A 19,870-nucleotide genomic window follows, 5' to 3' on the forward strand; every position below is an offset into this window, starting at 1 on the left:
TTATGAACTCATTTAGTTTTTGTTTTTCTGAGAAACTGATTCTCTCTCCTTCTATTCTGAATAATAGCCTTGTAGGATAGAGTACTCTTGGGAGCCTTCAGCACTTTGAATATTTCATGCCACTCCTTTCTGACTCAAAATGTTTCTGCCGAAAATTCCACTGAAAAAACGCTTGTGAGGGATTCCTTTGTATGTAACTGTCTTCTTTTGTCTTGCTGTTTTTAATATTTTTTCTTATCCCTATATTTGCCATTTTAATTATAATATCTTTTGGTATGAATCTGTTTTTGTTGATTTTATTGGGGGTTATCTTTGTCTCTGGGATCTGGATATGTTTCCTTCTCCAGAGTAGGGAAGTTTTCAGCTATTATTTCTTCAAATACATTTTCTGCCCCCTTTTCTCCCTCTTCTCAGCTTGATTACTTTTCATTATACTGTATTCTAGGTCATTAATTTCTTCCTTCACTTCTTGCAGCCTGCTCTTCATTCTATGGAGTTTATTTCTCATTTGTTTATTGAGCCCTTTCTCTCTGCTGTTATTCTTTATCTCTTTTTTAATCGCTGATGTCCTCCACTCTTTTCTCAAGACCAGTGAGTGTCCTTATGATCATTGCTTTAAATTCTCCATCAGGCATGTTACTTATATCTGTTGTGCTTAGATCTCTGGCTGTGGCCTTGTCCTGTCCTTTCATTAGGGATAAATCCCTCTGCCTATGTCTCTGTGCTCATTTCTGTGTACTAGTAAAGTCAACTCTGTCTCCAGTTCTTGGGGGTAGTGGCTTTATGAAGAAGAGGTCCTGTAGTGCCCTGCAGTGTCATGTCTGTGATTCCCTAGGGACTGGCAGTTCTGGGAGTGTCTCCACTATGTGCTACTGCACTCTGCTGTTGTATTATGGCTGCTTTATCCTTCAGACCAGTAATCTGCAGAGGCTCTCTTTGCCTATTGTGGGCAGTGTTTGGTCCCTGGACTGACTGAATGTGAAACATTTTAACTAGGTGTGCTCTGATCTGCTTGTGAAATCAGACTTGGTGCCACCACTGAAACTGAGTGGTGTTGGCAGGAGTTTGGGCCAGTCTTCTGAGGGATGGAGCTTGCCACACTGGGACTCAAGCAAGCATGACTGGAAAAAGAAGTTCTTTTGGAGCATGAGGGGTCAGGACTTGGTGTAAGCAAGTTAGGTAAGAGCATTGGCACTGTGGTGGTTCGTGCAGATAGCTCTGTGTTTATATGGAGGGCAGGGGAAGGAAATGGTACTTGACAGTTCTTTTGTTCCTGGGGTCTCTCAGTGAATGATGTTTCTCTGGGACACCTCCTGAGATGAGCAAATAACCTCCCCACTGTGCGCTTCAGCCATCTCCAGATCACTGTTTTCATACTATATATTTGTGGACTGTTTACCCTCCTTTTTCTCTAAGAATAGCCCCTGTGCTCTCCAAGGTTTCCCAGAGTCAAACCCTGACCTTTAAAACTCCAGACTTTAAGCCTGACTCATTCAATAATTTATAAAATTTGGGCCATCTTATTCTCCAAACCAATTGCTGTGCAGATTCATTTTTTCATGTACTTCCCTCTGTGCTAGTCTGTCTCTTGACCTTCTCCAAGACAGTAGCTCCCTGCCCACTGTGGTCAGGATCTAATTCTCTCCCAAGCTGCATCTCTGCACTTACTACCTTCTTTAGTGTGACCTCTTCTCTACCTTTCTCTTCCTGTTGAGACTTGTTTGACCTATGTATGATATAGATATGTGTTGTTCAATATCCAGGTATTTTAGTATTTTTCAGCAGTCTTTATGTTACTGATTTCCAGTCTAATTCTGCTGTGGTCTGAGACATACATAGTAATGTTTCTAGACTTCTAAATGTTTCTAGTCTTTTATGGCCATTTATGTGGTCTTCCTTGATGAACATTGCATGCAACCTTGAGAAAAATGTATATTCTGCTGTTTTGGGTGAAAAATTCTATAAATGTAGATTATATCCTATTGGTTCAAAAATTTTTCAAAATCAACGTAATATATGCCTTTAATAGAATGAAGGAAAATAATGCTTGTCCAATTGATGCACCAAAAGCCTTTGGCAATATTTAATACCCTACCTAAAAGACCCACTTAGGGGCACCTGGGTGCTCAGTGGGTTAAAGCCTTTGCCTTTGGCTCAAGTCATGATCCCAGAGTGCTGGGATCGAACCCCGTATTGGGCTCTCTGTTTGGTGGGGAGCCTGCTTAATCCTCTCTCTCTGCCTGCCTCTCTGCCTACTTGTGATCTCTCTCTCTCTGTCAAATAAATAAAAATAAAATAAAATAAAATAAAATAAAACACCCACTTAAATTAGGAATAAAAGAAAAATTCCTCAACTTAATAAAAACCATGTGTGAAAAATCCACAGCTACATCAGAGTTAATGGTGAAGGACTGAACCTTTTCTTCTAAAATTAGGAACAAGAAACAAACTGAGGGTTTGGGGGGGTGTTCGGTGAGCCTGGTGGTGGGTATTAAGGAGGGCACATATTGCATGGAGCATTGGATGTGTTGCATAAACAATGAATCTTGGAACACTGAAAAAATAAAATAAAATAAAATTTTAAAAAAGGAAGAAAATTCTTTTTCTCTTTCTTTCTTCCTTCCTTCCTTTCTTTCTTTCTTTGGTGAGGGGGAGAGGAAGTGAACACACATGCATGCTTGAATGGGGCAGGAGGGGTCGGGGGGCAGGAAAAGAGAGAGAGAATCTTAAGCAGGCTCCATGTCCCCACGGAATCCAGTGTGGAACTCAGTCTCATAACCTGAGATCATGACCTGAGCTGAAATCAAGAATCAGAGGCTCAAACAACTGAGCCATGCATGCACCCCAAAAGGAAGGAAATTCTGGCACGTGCTACAAACATAGATAAACCTGAGGACATTGCTAAATGAAGTAAGCCATTCACAAAAGAACAAATACTATATGGTGCCATATATAAGAGGTGTTTAGTTAAATTCAAAGAAACAGAAAGTTAACCAGTGATTACCAGGAGACTGTGGAGAGGGAAATGTGGACTTATTGTTTAATGAATACAGTTTCAGAGTTTCAGTTTGGGATGATAAAAATTGCTAGAGATGAATTGTGGTGATGGTTGCACAACAGGGTGGATATGCTGAATTCTACTGGTTTGCATACTTAAAAATGATTATTTTATGTTATGTATATTAACCACAATAAAAACTTTAAGTATTCAGATAGAAGGGAAATAGAAAATGATAGTTCCTGCATTTCATGTATTTAATGGATAGTCAATATGGTCAAAGAGGTATTGGGGCCTCTCTTAGACTATTTCAAGGAATGGTTTCATTCATTCATGCTTGATCAGGGACTTTCCCTGACTGATCAGCTGGGTCAAGAGTGGGCATATATACTGTCCATCATGGGACAAGTGGACACAAAAAATATCAGGGAATAAAATCATATTGTCTAAAGTGATAAAGATTCCATTCAAATAACAAGTTGGGTAGGGAAGGCACACTTCCAAGAAAATACTAGGAAGAACATTCCAAAGCTGATATATCAGTTATGAAATAGTCATGAAAACAGAAACTACTTTTGTTTCTTTTGTTTGTTTTGTTTTGTTTTGTTTTGTTTTTTTAAGCATAATCCATTTGTTGAGTTGATAGAGGAACTGAGACTAAAAGTAGTGGTTCATGAAGCACCTGAGAGCTGAGTAACTGTACACAGAAGCAACAATTTAAGGCTGAAGAGACAAGTGACAAGACGGTGTTGGGAGCCCAGAGACCTGGGCCTCATTGCAGAAGATAATACCATACAAGTCCTGTCATGTGAAAGTTGGAACAATGGAGGGGATGAGCAAGCTTCCAGATGCCTCCTGAAGCATACAAGAAGTAAGGAAATCCCACGTTGTCCTTTCTTCCCCACTCACAATTTTCATCTAATGCTTCCTACAGCCACTGAACCCAGCCGGAAGCCAGCAGAAAGCAGAAATGGGATATGATGGACAGGTGCCATTTCCACTGCAGTGGAGGGCAGCAGGAAAGGGACAGGACAAATCTCAGAGCAAATAGGAGAAGACCAGCTTTGATGTACACCCCAGATATTAGTATTAGAGAGAAAAAAAAGTATCTATGAGAAAAAGGGCTGAAAAAAACTCAAGAGCTCATTTTTAACAAATATATTTTACTTCTGTTAATCACTTAGACCTAAGATGGAAAGCCACTTTGAGTATTTACTGAAGGTTAGAAACCTTTGGTCCTAGCTTACTCTGGGATTCTGGCTTTGGAGCTATCCAGCCGAAGGCCTGGTCTGTGAGAGAGCTTTTATTTATTTATTTTTTCCTCTCTCTCTCTTTTTTTAAAGACTTTATATGTTTATTTGACAGACGGAGATCACAACTAGGCAGAGAGGCAGGAGGCAGGCAGAGAGAGAGAGAAAGGTGGAAGCAGATTCCCTGCTGAGCAGAGAGCTCGATCCCAGGACCCTGAGACCATGACCTGAGCCAAAGGCAGAGGCTTAACCCACTGAGCCACACAGGTGCCTCTATGAAAGAGCTTTTATATTTGCCTCCCACCATCCAGTTATCAAGAGCCTTGCATCAGGGACGCCTGGTATCTCAGTTAATTAAGTGTCTGCCTTTGGTTCTGGTCATGATGCCAGGGTCCTGCGATCAAGTTCCATATCAGGCTCCTTGCTCAGCAGGGAGCCTGCTTCTCCCTCTCTTTCTGCCTCTTCCCTCTGCTTATTCTCTCTCTCTTAAATAAATAAATAAACAAACAAACAAACAAACAAATAAATAAATAAATAAAATCTTTACAAAAAGAGAGAGAGAGCTTTGCATCAGGCTATTAATGTAATTCTGATATTTGGGAAACAGTAGTTTGGTTCCATCAGATCCAAGAACACAACATTTTCATAGTAAAGTATTTACATTTTTCATTAAGAGCAATAGGAGAGATATTTATTACTTTTTGAAATGATAAACAAGTGTTACCCTTATTCATTCATACAACCATTCATTTATTTATTCATTCTTTCAATCACCATGCACCCTGAGTTTTACTGTGCTTTAATGTGATGGCAGACAGTCCTTAGAACTCAAAGATATTTCCTGAAGGAACAAGCAATTTTATTTTCAGGCAGTATGAATTATATTGAAGCTAAACTTACAAGCAGAATATTTGTTTGTACTCTGAGTCTTAATCACTGTCCAGAAAAAAAACATAAATATGTATATACATTCACAGCCTCTATTATCAACTAAATAACATTGTTTAAGGTCCCTCTAGAGTGTAAGCTGCATGAGGACAAAATATTTACTTTCCTATCTTCATAGAATCCAAAATAATGGCCGGAGTGAATAGGTGTTTAGTAAATAGTCAAAATTATTAAAACTGAGAGTTCTTTAGAATAGAATAATATTAGAATAAAGGTGTGAATAAATTGTTAACTTCTTTTGAAAACATTTTCTTTATTTTTAGGTGATCAACACATGGTAAATGTTTATTGAAAAGACATGAAAACAATATTTTGAAGAGATGAATGCATTCCCATATTAATCACAACCTTCGCAATAGCCAAGATATCGAAACAACCTAAATGAACTTCAGTGGATGAATAGGTAAAAAAGATTTGGTACATATACACAATGGAGTATTATTCAGCCCTGATAAAAAGAGGGTATCCTGCTATAACCTTGAGCACATTATGTTAGTGAGAAAATTCAGACAGAGAAAGATAAAGAGTGTATGATCTCACTTACATGGTGAATCTAAAAAAGCAAGTTTTTTTTCTTTTTGTTCTTCAGTTTAGGGTGTCTCTATACCCAGGTTGTCAAACATCTATTTGATTCAAGCTCTCAATGAGAACAGATATTTCTATAGAAAAGCTTGCTTTTTCAGTAAATCACACCATTTATTGGCCACATATTCATCATTACATGTTTCTTTCATAAAAATGCAAAGCCCTTTTTCCTTCTCAATGTTTGAATCCACAGCAGATGGGTCAGTTTAAAATCTGCAGTGGAGATGTGTTGACATCCTTGCAGAGACACAGGGGTTGTATACATAAGGTCACAGAGTAGGAGACATCACCAGAAAAGTGTGTCTTGTTCTCCCAGCCTTTAAATCATCTTGGAGACCTTCATCTCGTGTCTAAAATCCAAACTATCTATTAACTCAGACCTTTGGAGTGTTTGTAGAATTCTGGCAATTGAAAACGATCATGGAGGTGTCAACATTTTGTTTTTCTAGGAAATGCATATATACTACATTCTAGGCCTAAACATACTTTGAAGAGATGTACAGAAAAGTAGGTAATGGTTCTTGTTCTCAGATAAACTTTACTCTTATTTGAAAACCAATACTAGACCCCATTTAGTTGCTCCTGGTCCAGGACTGCATTTTTTTACTGGATCCTATGTGTCCTGTTTTAATAAGGAGACTGTGCATCTTTCTGGTATCTGGGTGTCACTGCTGACTTGGATCCTGATTGCAAGAGTCCACAAATGTCCGGGCATTCCCATTTCCCCAGGATACTGGCTACACAGTACTCCCATGCATGCACATGTTCAATTTATACTACCAATTTATGTAGATAGATACTTAAATAATTGAATTAAGCAATCTTTTGTCATTTAAAGTGATGCCTCAGTGTATTTTATATATATTTACAATTTTGCACATGCATACTTCCTAAAAATTAACACGGCATATGGAAGTATACATGCACTTATTCTTTCTGATGTGAGTCAGGCACTGACATTCTCTTATAGGCAATTTTTATATTCAAAACTTTGCTGAATAAAAGTGAAAACCATGAGCACCAAAAATAAGCCAGAGGATATAGCCACAGGAGTATATAGCTGTCCTTTTAAAGGAGTGCTAATTCCCTTTAAATAGTGATAATATACCTGTCACTAGGTGATCAACAAATCTAACAGGGGCAGTAACTATTTTAATAAAGTCATGGCCTAATCCCTCCACAGCTTGTGTGACCCAGGAAGGAGTGTTACTTTTAGTAGCAGCAAGCCTAGATTTCAACTTCTTTATCTCTGCCTCCATCCTCTCAGATTTCTCTCTAAATCCTTCATTTAATAGATCTTGTTGGACCTAAACAAAAATTAAGAAAATAAAATTGTTAAAATGATCATTCTTTTCAAGAATTGCACTTCATATCCAGAAACATGGTCAAACTATCTATGTTTTACTCCTAAAATTGCTCCTTTTTACTCAATCCTGAAAGGAGAATTTGGCATTGAGGATTATCTCCAGTCTTGCATCTAAACATTGAGAGGAAGCATAATTTAAAGGCTTCCTGATATTCACACAACATTAAGATTTTGCTAGAATGCTCAGCTTGATATGAGGACAAATTTACATGTTTCAGTCAAAAAATGCCAGTTAAAGGTAGCCTTGGTCTGATTGCACTACCTCTTAATTCCACTTGGGTTGGTATAGTCACCCAAATAATAGAAATGATGAGAACTTATAAACTCTTCTAGAAATCTATTATAAACATGTCTGATGGACAATGAGAGAATTCCTCCCAATGCCATCTGATAAGTTGGGTAAACTACCCACACTTGGAGACAATATAGCAAGTTTAGAAGCTATCACTTCCCTGTGTTTTTAAGTCTGTACATTTCTGATAGTTTTATGTCAACATAGACCTATCTCAAGAACTTTGGGCAGCAGTAGAGTTTCTGATAATTGTCAGTGATCTTGGTAAAGCAAATCAGTTGCTGCTCATATTAAATATGTATAGTTGGAATATCTATCTAATCAAGCCTCATGAGATCATTTTAAAATCCCCCAAATAGCAGCTCAAATGCTATTTGTATTCTCCAAGGGCTTGGAGGGACCATACTCATCTTGAACCCTCCAGAGTCAATGTACAGAGTGGAATCCAAACGCTCCTTTAGAAAAGAAGGAGGAAGAAGAGGGGAAGGAAGAAGAGAAGGAGGAAGAGGAGCTAAGGGAAAGGAGAAAGGAAAAAGGAGAAAGGAGAAAGGAAAGGAGAGGCAGAGGAAGTGGGAGAAGAGAAGAATTCAAAGAATTCAGTGTTTTAATACGTCACAAGTGGTTAATGACAATGGTGCTTCCTGCCATGAGCTCATTGTAGCCTTCTTTTCCCGGGATACCAGAAGAAGGACCACCAAACATTACCAAGACCATGGCTAGACTTACCTTCAAGTTATGCTCCAATATCGCGTTCTGTTCTTTTATTAGTTTTTCTCTCTCATTCTCCAGTTTCTCTTTCAGTTGGTCTATGTTTTCCTGGAGAGTCTTTTTTTGAGCCTCCATATGCTGTTGCTCCTCCAGTAGTTTCTGTTTTAGCATCTCCTGTTTCCTCTCAGCGGCCTCCTTGCTGACCCGCTCCTCTGCCCCAAGGAAAGTTTAGAGAGGCAAGACAATTAAGCAAGGATTGATATCTATCTTTCTAAGTTCGGAGACAAAACCAAATTGGAAGGGAAGGTGGAAAATCTCTGAATTCTTCATGTCCTCACCATTGAAACCATTTCAGAATATTTTGGGAAAGTCCCTGTCTGGCTAACATACCACCACAACTTGCCTTGTTTTTAGACTTAGCAGAGTTGTTCCAAGAAGAGAAAGCTCCTTGTTTTGCCCTCACACCTGCCTGAGGGCTATACCCAACCCATTGTGAGCCAAGCCCTGCCCCATACCTGCTATGGCCTTCTCCCCATCAGTGAGGGCTTTATCTGACTGCCAGATGGATTCCTCTATTGAAGCCTGTGACTGCAGAAAGCTCTGGAGGACTTCATTTGCCTGAGGAACCAAGAAGAAGCAAAGAACTTAGAGTTCCACTATGGAGATTAGTGCTGAAAAAACAAGTATGTCCATATGATTTTTGCTTCATGCTTAAAATTCTACAGTGGCTCCCTATAAGGTGTCCAAGCTCCTTAGTGTGACCAGAGACTCTCCATAGCTCCTGCTTCCTGTCTCTCTCCAGGCTCTCCCCCAGTGCTACCTACTTTCTTCTATCCAGGAAGTTACTACTAATAACTTTTTCTTCTTCTTTTTTTTCTTTTCAGCGTAACAGATTTCATTGTTTATTCACCCCACCCAGTGCTCCATGCAATACGTGCCCTCCATAATACCCACGACCTGGTTCCTCCAACCTCCTACCCACTGCCCCTTCAAACTCTCAGATTGTTTTTCAGAGTCCATAGTCTCTCATGGTTCCCCTTCCAGTTTCCCCCAACTCCCTTCTCCTCTCCATCTCCCTATGTCCTCCATGTTATTTTTTATGCTCCACAAATAAGTGAAACCATATGATAATTGACTCTCTCTGCTTGACTTATTTCACTCAGCATAATCTCTTCCAGTCCCACCCATGTTGATACAAAAGTTGGGTATTCATCCTTTCTGGTGGAGACATAATACTCCATAGTGTATATGAGCCACATCTTCCTTATCCATTCGTCCATTGAAGGGTATCTTGGTTCTTTCCACAGTTTGGTAACTGTGGCCATTGCTGCTCTAAACATTGGGGTACAGATGGCCCTTCTTTTCACTACATCTGTATCTTTGGGGTAAATAGCCAACTACTAATAACTTCTAGTAACAAGTAACTTCTAGTAACCTACTTCCAGGTTCCAGCCAGTCAGAACTGTGTTCAGTTCTATAAATCTACAATCTCTAGTACTTTGATATATTTGCTTCTCATTGGGAAAAGTTGCCTGTAATTTGTGCCATTGCTCTCCTCTGTTATTTGCTGGCTTTAACTTTAGGCAAGTTATTTTAACCTGCCTGTGCCTCTCAATTCAGATCTATAAAATGTTGACAATAGAAGTAGATGTTTCTTAATGTTGTTTTAAGGATTAAGCTAAAAAATCCAGTGAAACAGCTTTATGTTATGCTTATAGGAAATAAGAGTCCAATACATATTAGTTGCATTTATTATTATTATTTTTAAATTATTATTATATTTGTTACCAAAGCCTATGCAGCCCATTCTCTTTATTTAGTTATATTATTTTTTAAATCCAAGTATAGATGACACACAATATTACATTAGTTTCAGATGTACAACAGAGTGTTTTGACAAGTTTATCTATTATGCTATGTTCACCACAAGTACAGCCAGCATCTGTCTCATTACATTGCTATTAGAATATCTTTGACTGTATTCCTTATGCTGTGTCTTTTATTCTCATGACTTATTCAGCTTCATAACTGGAAGCCGGTATCTCTCACCACACTTCACCCATTTTGTCCATTCTACCAACCCCCCCCTTGGCAAACATCCTTTTGTTTTCTGTGTTTATAGGTCTGATTCTTTTTGTTTGCTTATTCATTTGTGTGTGTGTGTGTGTGTGTGTGTGTTTTAATATTCCACTTATGAGTGAAATCATATGGTATTTCTCTTTCTCAGTCTGACTTATTTCACTTAGCATAATATCCTTTAGGTCCATCTATGTTATCTCAGATGGCACGATCACATCCTTTCTATGACTGCATAACAGTGCACCATATGGAGACCATCGTCACAGGTAAATATGTATTATAACTTTGTATGCAATTGTCCATGTATTTGACTTCCTCTCTTACATTTGATCATACTTAAGTACAATGACTCTAACTTGTAAATTGTCAGCACTTGGCATAGTCAATGCTGTGTTGTTAGATGAAGAAATGAGTAATTTCTATTCCATCTCTTGTGGATTTCAGAAATCCATACTCTTTTGGGGGAATAAGCATTTCCACTCTTCTCAGGAGTAAATAGCAAATAGTGGACCTCAGAAGCTAAACTGTCATGATATCCCCATGCTGTTGTCACCCACAACAGGGGCTGTGCTCTCAGATTGTTTGGAGACCCCTTAGACTCTATCATGTAGGCTCCCCATGCTCCCCTATTCCTCACCTTCACTCCTTTCCTGGGCACTTGTGAATATTTCCATTCAATACTTTCTTTTGCTTCCCTGTAGAGCTTGTATCCCCCAGGAACAGAGAAAGTTCCTGCTGAAATCCTTTCCCTTAGGACCTGTGACATTTCATCAAGGATGGACTGGCAGTATTTAAGGGATGCCTCTTCATTCTGCTGCAAGAAATGCTCTTTCTTATCCATTATGAGTTCCTACAAGGGGAAAGTAGAGAGATGTTACCTGAAGAAAGGAACAAAAACAGTACCATTCCAAAGAATCTGGTAGAGGGATTGGTCTAACTGTGGTCCTCATGAGAAAAGTGTTCCGTTGGAGAAGGACATGGAATAAAACAGGAATCCCAAGACTTGACTTACTCAACCTTGAATGCTCTTTGCAAGACTCTGGGCAAGTTTCTTAAACTTCCTGGTTCTTCTGAAATGTTGGAGTTGTATTTCCTAATCTCTGGGGCTCCTTGCCACTGGAGCATTCAGTGATTTCATCGTCAATGATACAGTGATACATTAGGGAACAATATAAGTTGAAAATGACCTGGAATGAGCATCTGATAAGAGAAAATTTGCTTCATGACAATGGGAGTACGTCCCAGAAAGCACCCATGCTTAGGAATGACTTTTGGGTGTTGTGGGCAGGCTTGGAATCCACAGAAGTATTCAGATCAGGAAGATATCTATTGATTTTACTTCAGAGATAAGAGAGATAAAGTGCTCCAGTTTTAGGAGGAAAGGAAAAAGAAAGAAATGTAGTCCTTTGAAACTCTCTTTCTCATGAGAATCTAGATTTCTTTTATCCTTGAATAAGACATGAGCCACTGGGTCAATAAAGGTAATTCTAGGGTTCATTCTTTAAAGGTAAGGGTCCTTAAGAATAATTACTGAGACACATTACCACAAGAGTCTTCTGGAACTTCTGCTTGTCATCCTTGAAGGAATGCTTCATGAACACTTCAATGGCTTCCTTCTCACAGTCTGCATGCACATCCAGCAGCTCCTGGAGCGTGTCTGTGGGGAGTGTCAGTCGCTGGGACATCTGCTCACTGTAGTGGTTGGCTGCCTTCTGCACGGCCTCAGAGTTCTCAAGCCGGGCTAGTGTTGTCATTGTGTTCTTTAAACAAGGCACTTCTCCAGTATTGATGGCATCCACATAGGTCACCACCAGAGTCTTCAGCCCTGAATGAGCCAGGATATTGAAAGGATAAATACAGAATACTAGACTGAAGTCACAGGTGTGCACACATACTCACACCTCCCCCCACCCAACACAAACATAGAGGCCTGTGTCCTATATTCACCTTTGTTTTCCTATTGACTCTTAATTTTTATGGTTCTCCAGGGCACATGGCTAAAATAATTTTTTAAAACTCTTTCCTCAACATACTAAATGGCATCTGGAGGAAATTATGTTCCATTAAAAAAATAAAAATCAAAATAGATTATACAGGTAGACAGATGAGACAGGATAAATCAGATTATATTTATTCCTAATTCTGAAGCTTCCGATGGATTTTTACTGATTCCTGAGCTAATATTTATTTTTGGACTGCTCTAAATTGCTCAATTATTTTTTATATTCTTTTTGCAAATAACACTTATGAGATAGGACTTCCTGTGGAAGTACTCCATTCTTATACCCAGTTAGTGATTTATTTTTGTCAGTGGAGGATTTAAAAAAAAAATTTTATTTATTTATCTGAAAGAGAGCAGGGGAGGGGATGGGGCCAGAGGGAGAAGCAGACTCCCCGCTGAGCAGGGAGCCTGATGCAGGACTCAATCCTGGGACTCCAAGATCATGACCTGAGCCAAAGGAGTCATTTAACCGAGTCACCCAGGCACCCAGTGGAGGACTTTTTTACATAAGTAGATGCCATAGGTATCAGTGACAAAGTGTGTCATTTGGGAGAGGGATTTATAAACCCCTAAAAGTGAGATAATTATAAAATATACACATCTCCTCATGGAGTTAGAATGTGTGTATACCTAGAATTCCATATAGAATCAAACAAAATTGCTGATATTAGGCCCCACCGAAATGGGAAAAGGAGACTCACGATTTCCAGTGACTGTGACTTCTTCTCTGAGAGTCTTGGCCCTTGCCTGGGTGTGGATGTAAGAACAAAAATTTTTTGCTTGTGTCAGGAATTTAGGATCCAGTTGATGTTCAGGTATATTCTCAATATCAGCTAGGAGTTTTGTGTCATTTACTGGCCGATCAAAGACAAAACACTTCCGTTTTGGAAAGAAATTCCTGATGCACTCTCTGAGTAGATTGGATGCTTGGATTTTGTAGTTGTTGCCTGAGAGATAGGAACAACAGATTACCTTGGGAACAGTCTTCAGGCAAGGGGGCTAATAGATTGTATGGCGGGTATTTTTATTCTTTGCTGTCTCCTGTGATTGAAACACCTTTAACACAGACATTCAATACTTCCTTGAACAGCAAACTCATACCAATGGTAGCATTTTGGAAAGAAATTAGGGGAGACATCTGATCCAGGTAAGTGAAACCTGTGGCTCATAACTCCAGACCTAAAAATGGTGGTAGAGTTGTCCATTAGATGTTTACTGAACGAATGGCCAAAAAAAAAAAAAAATCAAGAATCAAATGGAACTTTTTGGTCTAATGTAGAAACTTAGCTTGGGACCAAGAGCCACAGTAAAGGGATAATGGAGTAGTGTTAAGAACAATAGTATTAGACATATTTGAACACTCTGATTATTGAAGAAAAACTTCTTTGATGCTAGAAATAATTTGCATAATGTTAGCTATTTTTTTTTTCTTCACAAAAACCGCAGAAGAGTAGATGTAACTCAAATGTAATTCTAGGATGTCACCACTACTCTACAAACTCCTTGAGGTAAAGAACTAGATATGACTTAACACCGTTGCTTTTCTACCTATCCAGTTTCTCATTAAATGTTTTCAGAAACTTTTAGTAGAAAACTGAAAGCAAGAATGAGTAAATCAGAATTGATCTTTCTCTCAAGGTTTAATGAGATCTATACCATTGTAAATTTAACCCATTAAAATAATTTATTATTTCAAAATTATAAGATGATAAAAATATGGGAATTAAGAGAAAACTATGATATATACAGTAAAATGAATATTCTGATAGTTATCAGAAATATTGAAAAGGTATAGATTGAAAAGGCGTACTTCTTCAGGTTTATTTAAAACACATAGTCATTTTTGTATGCGATATATCTATATAGGCATTAGAAAATTATATCCTTCTTTGAAAAGATTAATATCTAACTATAAAATATATTTTTATTGAAACATATTGTAGTAAATGTTTATTTTCCTTATAATTTCATGCCTAATATGTTTTGGTTAGTTTTCTTCAACACGGAAGGACAGAAGCCAAAGTAAGGAATGGGTATCTGGTCTTTGGAAAGTTAAAGCACCCAGTGAAATCTGGTAGCTACATTAGCCATTGTTTAAAGAACAGATCAGTTTTGAATAATTTCATTCAAGCCTAGGCTCTGCTTTTCTTGAGTGAACTGTACTCCACTTCTTAGAGCTTTTCAGCCCAACCTCAAGTAACCATTTCTACAGACTTCAATCTAGTCTTGAATATAAATACAAATGCCATCCCAAAGATAACAGACTGTGTTCAGCAGCTCCCACCCTCTATTGTACCACCCACTGCCCAGGCCATGTTCTAATACCTGGTATCAGCTTCAAGGCATTCTCCAGGTACTCATCTTCTGTGATAGGATGATCATTTAACTTCAGCTCCAGGGTAAAATCCCGTACAGCCCAGATAAAGTCTGGAAAAAAACTCACAAACTCCGTAGAATCTTCTGTTCCATCCTTTTCTGGGGAGGACTTTGCCCTGATTAGTTCTGTGAGCTCTGTCACATAACTAGGACTCAAGTTAAGGAAAAGGAAGTTCCCACTCATCATTCCCACTTTCCTCTAACAAAAAATTATAAACTCTCTCCTTGGCCCTGGGTCCCCTCTGCTCCACCAAAAGCAGCTAAGTGACAGGGAAGGAGAAACTAACTAGAACTCTATTCCCATCAACATACTGAGATGAGTGGTTTGGTCCCTGGAAGGATACTGCAGCTGCTCCAGGGCCTGGTGGTTGATGGTGCCCATGCTGTTGTAGACAAAGGTGCTGCACAGAAGCACAGCCAGTGCAAAGATCCATGAGTCATTCTTAGGGTCACCCTAGAAAGCACATTAGAGCAAGAGTTTTAGGAGTTTAGTCTTTAGAAATTCATTCAGACACTTCTTCTATCAGTCTTCTATTACTTTAGCTTACATACTTGCCATGCAAAGAAATAAGTTTGAAGACAGACATATATACAGATATCAACTTTGACAATTACAAAGACATTTTTTGTGATTGTGGTCTTCCATCTATAAAGAGATTCCAATATTGCAGAGGTTTCTTTTTCCTCAATGGGATGAAATAAAGTAACATATATAGAAAAACTAGTACAGTACCTGGTGTGCAATGGCGAGTGTTAGCATTTATTCATTCTATGTAGAGCTATATAAAATATACCAAAGTGGCTATAACTGGGGATTCAAATTATATTCAATTAATTCCACAAATGTTTATAGGAAGCTACTGAATGTATCCCACTGCTTTTTTATTTAAGAAGCGAACTTGAAAATGGCAATAGTTACTTTCAGGGTGACTGTTTTAAAGTGGTGGTGACAAACATCCATAACAATGAATGTAATAAAGATGACAATACCTATAAAGATATTAATAATCTTATATTTTAGTAATGTCCATAAGCAGTGGAACCTATAGCTATAATAGAAATTAAGATTTAGAATTTTATCAAGGAAGGCCGGAACTGTGGAACTTGGAGAAAGAGTATATATTTTGAAGGCTTACTGGAAGTCTTGAGCTGAGTGTTCAACTGGTCAAATACAGACATGAAGAAACACAGCCTTTGTTCTCAGCATGTCTCATGTGCATGTTGTTTCTTAATACATTTGTGTGTGTGTGTTTGTGGGTCTTAGATTCTACATATGAGTGAAGTCATGAGGTATTTGTCTTTCTCAGTCTTTCTCAGGTATTTGTTTTTCTCAGAAATAAGTCTTTTGACTTATTTCACTTAGCATAATACTCTCTAGGGCCCTCCATGTTGTTGGAAATGGCATGATCTCATCCTTTTTTATATTATTGTAATATTATGTTGTGTATTTATACCACATCCTCCTTTTCCATTTGTCTATTAATGGACTCTGAGGTTGCTTCCTTATCTTGGCTATTGTAAATAAGGCTGCAGTAAACATAGATGTGCATATATCTTTTTGGATTAGTCTTTTCATCTTCTTTGGGTAAACACCCACTAGTGGAATTACTGGAACATATGATATTTCTATTTTTAACTTTGTTTTTTTTAATTTCTTTTCAGGGTTCCAGAATTCATTTTTTTTTCTATTTTTAACTTCTTGAAAAATTGCCATACTGAGTTCTACAAATAAAAAATTAATAAAAATATAAATAAGCACAGAATGTCTAACTTCTCTTTGGGCTGAAATAGAGAGCTACAGAAATTTAAATACCATTTCCAAGTAAGTCTAAAAGTAAGGCACAAAAGAAGAAATCATTCATGTCACCTATTAGTAGAAAATTAAAATACCAAAAATCCATCTGAAAACATTTTCTATAGAGCAAACATATGCTTTTGTAGAACCAGCACATTCAGAGGTATCTCAAACCCTTCCAGAATGCTCTTTGGATAGCTGGCGAACTTTACCAAAGGAAATGTAAACCCGAATTTTAGCTCCAAACCTCAAATACACACGTTAATCTGGAAGATAAATCAGAAATAATTCTTCTCCTAGGAAAGCATTGATATTTCTCCTCTTTCTCACCAAGGCACACTTATGCTTCACATATGTGGTGCCACTGTGTTGTGCTGCCCAGATCACCTTATAAAATTAAAGGACTGATTCCCCCAGCTAGTGGGAGTGCTGATGGAAGACAGCTCAAACTTGCCATTCCCTTTAATTAGAAAGGTTTCCAGAGCAGCCTTTCCATGATTTATCAACACCCTTGTCCCAACTCAGGATAACTCAAAAGAGCCATCCCAGCCACGGAACAGTCATGGAATTGACAGAATTCAGCAATTGCCTTCCAGTGCAACTTCTTCCCCTGTCCCAACTTTCTTCTTTCCAATCATATTTTATTAAATCTGACTGCATATATGTGGTCTTCTCAACTGGACTAGGTGCTTTGAGGGCAGGAGTTTTACTGCGGTGACTTGCACCCAGAGTACTAAGCCAAAAGACTACAACTCAGCTATTTATTAATTATTTCTTAAATTTATTTTAAAAAAGATTTCATTTACTTATTTGATAGAGAGAGAGAGATCACAAGTAGGCAGAGCAGCAGGTAGAGATAAAGGGGGAAGCAGGCTCCCTGCTGAGCAGAGACCCTGATGCAGGGCTCCATCCTGCATCATGACCTGAACCGAAGGCAGAAGCTTAACCCACTGAGCCACCCAGGCACCCCAATTATTTCTTAAATTTATTCAAATAACTCACCCAGTGCCAAGAAATAAAATTTTATCTAATGTACCATAATATCTTACCTAGAAGTGAGATTCAAACAAACCAGCATGCCTTATTTACTATAGTTGGAGTTCAGATTTTGTAAATAGATCACAGCAGTTAAGTCACAAAATAATCATGAAGAGGTAAGGAGCAAATCCAGAATAAAAAAGATTTATCTGTAACTGTCTGCCTTACCTTTTCCACATCACCCAGGCCTTCAGTATCCAGAAGGACCAGAGTGTGGTTTGGCTTGCAGGGATGAGGCACACACCACATCCAGATGCCCTTGGTTTTAGACTGCACTGTAGAGCCCAGAGGGAAACCTGCAAGCAGACAGGAGAAGGCAACATTCAGTGACAGGAGATTCATCCAAGCAGCCAAAGGGTACGAAGTCACACTTTGGGAAATGTAAGTACTCCAGCATATAATATTGTTCTTTCTTTATTTCATCAAGAGTGTCCTACTTTGTGTCATCTTTTTCAAGGAGGAGGAGATGTTAAACATGATAATGATGCCAGGCAATGGCTCAAGATGGAGACAAAGGCATTCATGAATCAGGGGAAAAAAATGGAGATCATTGATAACCATCCATGAGCATTTTGAAAGAATAGTGAGGCACAAAGTTAAAGAGCAGTGTATTAAAGATAGACATGGGAAAAGGAATAGTGGGAAGAGGAAATTGACATCATATGTTTTGCCAAAGTGATAAAAAAAAAAATAGAGGGGAAGAAGGTTGGTAGCTACAATGATATGTGAAACCCAGGAAAAACTTTTAAGATGATAGTTGTTATGGGATAATTGAGCACAAAGATCAAGAAAGAATTCTTGAGATGTTTCAAGGTGTGCAACTTTGTAAGATACTTCAGGTAGCATGGGGACAGGACCTGTAGGCAGAAAGAGCTGCAGTTTTGTTGTATGAAGTTGGTGGTTATATGTTTATGACTCAAGAGGAAGGGGATGTGCAGGGAGTATTAGATCATAAATATTTCTTTCAGTTTCTACTTGTAAAACTATTCTCACAAGGATTCTCTGGTGCTTATCATTCAGTTCAATATCAACTATTGGTGAGAGGCACAGGCAGCCAGGAGACCAGCACATATTTGATTCTTAACGGAACTATGCAAGCTATAGGTCAGCCTTCTGGGCTTAAGGTAAACATTTTTCTGCTTCTATCCTTCCTCAATAGATATTCAAACATCTTTATATGTTGATGGGAATATCCCTTAAAAAAGCAAATGTGTTTCAAGAGAGAGGAGGTGCAATTATAAGAACCCAGTACTCGATCAGGTTAAGAAGGCAGGATCCTGAGCATTAGTAGGGGAGATTTTTCTTAACAGTAGTAAAACAACATGGTAACAGATTACAATAAGAGTAATTTAATGGTGAGAATTAGAATCAGAAGGTTGGTTGATTGTGAGGAGTTTGGTTCTCCTTTCTTGTGACCAGGGAAAACAATGAAAGGCCTAAGAGATATAGCTAGAGGTAACCAGTTGGCCCCAGGCTGAGTACAACACTCACCTCGGTTCTGTCCCGCAAGACGGTTCATCAAGTAGGATTTGCCGGTACGATACAGTCCTACAATGGCCACAACCACTACTGGTTGAGAAATACCTTCAAGAATCTGTACAGCTGTCTGGTTCACTGACAGCTGCATATTGTTTTCCACCAGACAAATGGGAGCAGTCATATGGGATTCAGATGCCATGGCAACCTGCCAACCTATAAAAGCCTCCTAGTAGAAATAAAATAACAAAGTAATTCTCTGACTTGGAGTTATCCAAAACACTGGTCAGTTTAGGACTAGGTGAAACTTCTGTACTTTCTATGAGACAAAATATAACCTAGAGTTACCTGCAGAGAGCTTCCTCTATTACTCCCCCAAATCTGTGATATTAGTGAAGAAACATTGAGTATTGTTATTCTCCAAAGTTTTGCTTCAATAGTAATAATAAAATTCAAGCAAGTGTTACTGTCACTGAGGGCCTAAAATATACCAGGTCCTGTGATACATACCTTACATACCCAGCTTCATTGATACTGATAAGAACCTACAAGTTCGAAATTATTGTACCCATTTTGCAAGAAAACTAAATGAGTCTAACAAAAGCTGAGTAAGACACAGAGCCAGGATTAAAACTATACAACTGAGGAAAATGGCAAGCTAGGAAGCTCTAAGCTCCAAGATACCAAAAATTACCAAAACATTGGCTAGAATAATCTTATAGTGATTCTGTAAAGAGTGTCAAATATCTAAAGCAACCAAAGAAGCATCCGATCAAGAAACACACACACACACACACACACACACACACACACACACACACACATTAGAATGGTAGGAAATTCTGTGGTGTTTTTTGTTTGTCTTTGGCCCACACACTTCCTGGTGTGGTATTAGTCTTGGTCTGGAGTAGGTGGCAACCCAGTTCTCACTTTTCTCCTTTGACCCAGAGGTAACAG

At 38.5% G+C, this 19,870-nt stretch overlaps 1 protein-coding gene across 1 annotated transcript; it reads right to left on the bottom strand.

Moving 5' to 3' along the window:
- Nucleotides 1-5,432: 5,432 nt before the first annotated feature.
- LOC132002017 (guanylate-binding protein 6-like) lies at nucleotides 5,433-19,115 on the bottom strand. The gene is made up of 10 exons (XM_059377056.1): nucleotides 18,929-19,115; nucleotides 17,606-17,733; nucleotides 14,949-15,058; nucleotides 14,554-14,750; nucleotides 12,930-13,175; nucleotides 11,771-12,051; nucleotides 10,864-11,076; nucleotides 8,663-8,765; nucleotides 8,166-8,359; nucleotides 5,433-7,088 (listed from the first exon to the last, which is right to left on the bottom strand). Exons 1-10 carry the CDS (start codon nucleotides 19,113-19,115, stop codon nucleotides 6,861-6,863), a joined length of 1,887 nt encoding a protein of 628 aa, XP_059233039.1. The 3' UTR covers nucleotides 5,433-6,860.
- Between the last annotated feature and the right edge of the window lie 755 nt (nucleotides 19,116-19,870).

This window comes from Mustela nigripes, chromosome 14, assembly GCF_022355385.1.
Source record: "Mustela nigripes isolate SB6536 chromosome 14, MUSNIG.SB6536, whole genome shotgun sequence".
Lineage (NCBI taxonomy): Eukaryota > Metazoa > Chordata > Mammalia > Carnivora > Mustelidae > Mustela > Mustela nigripes.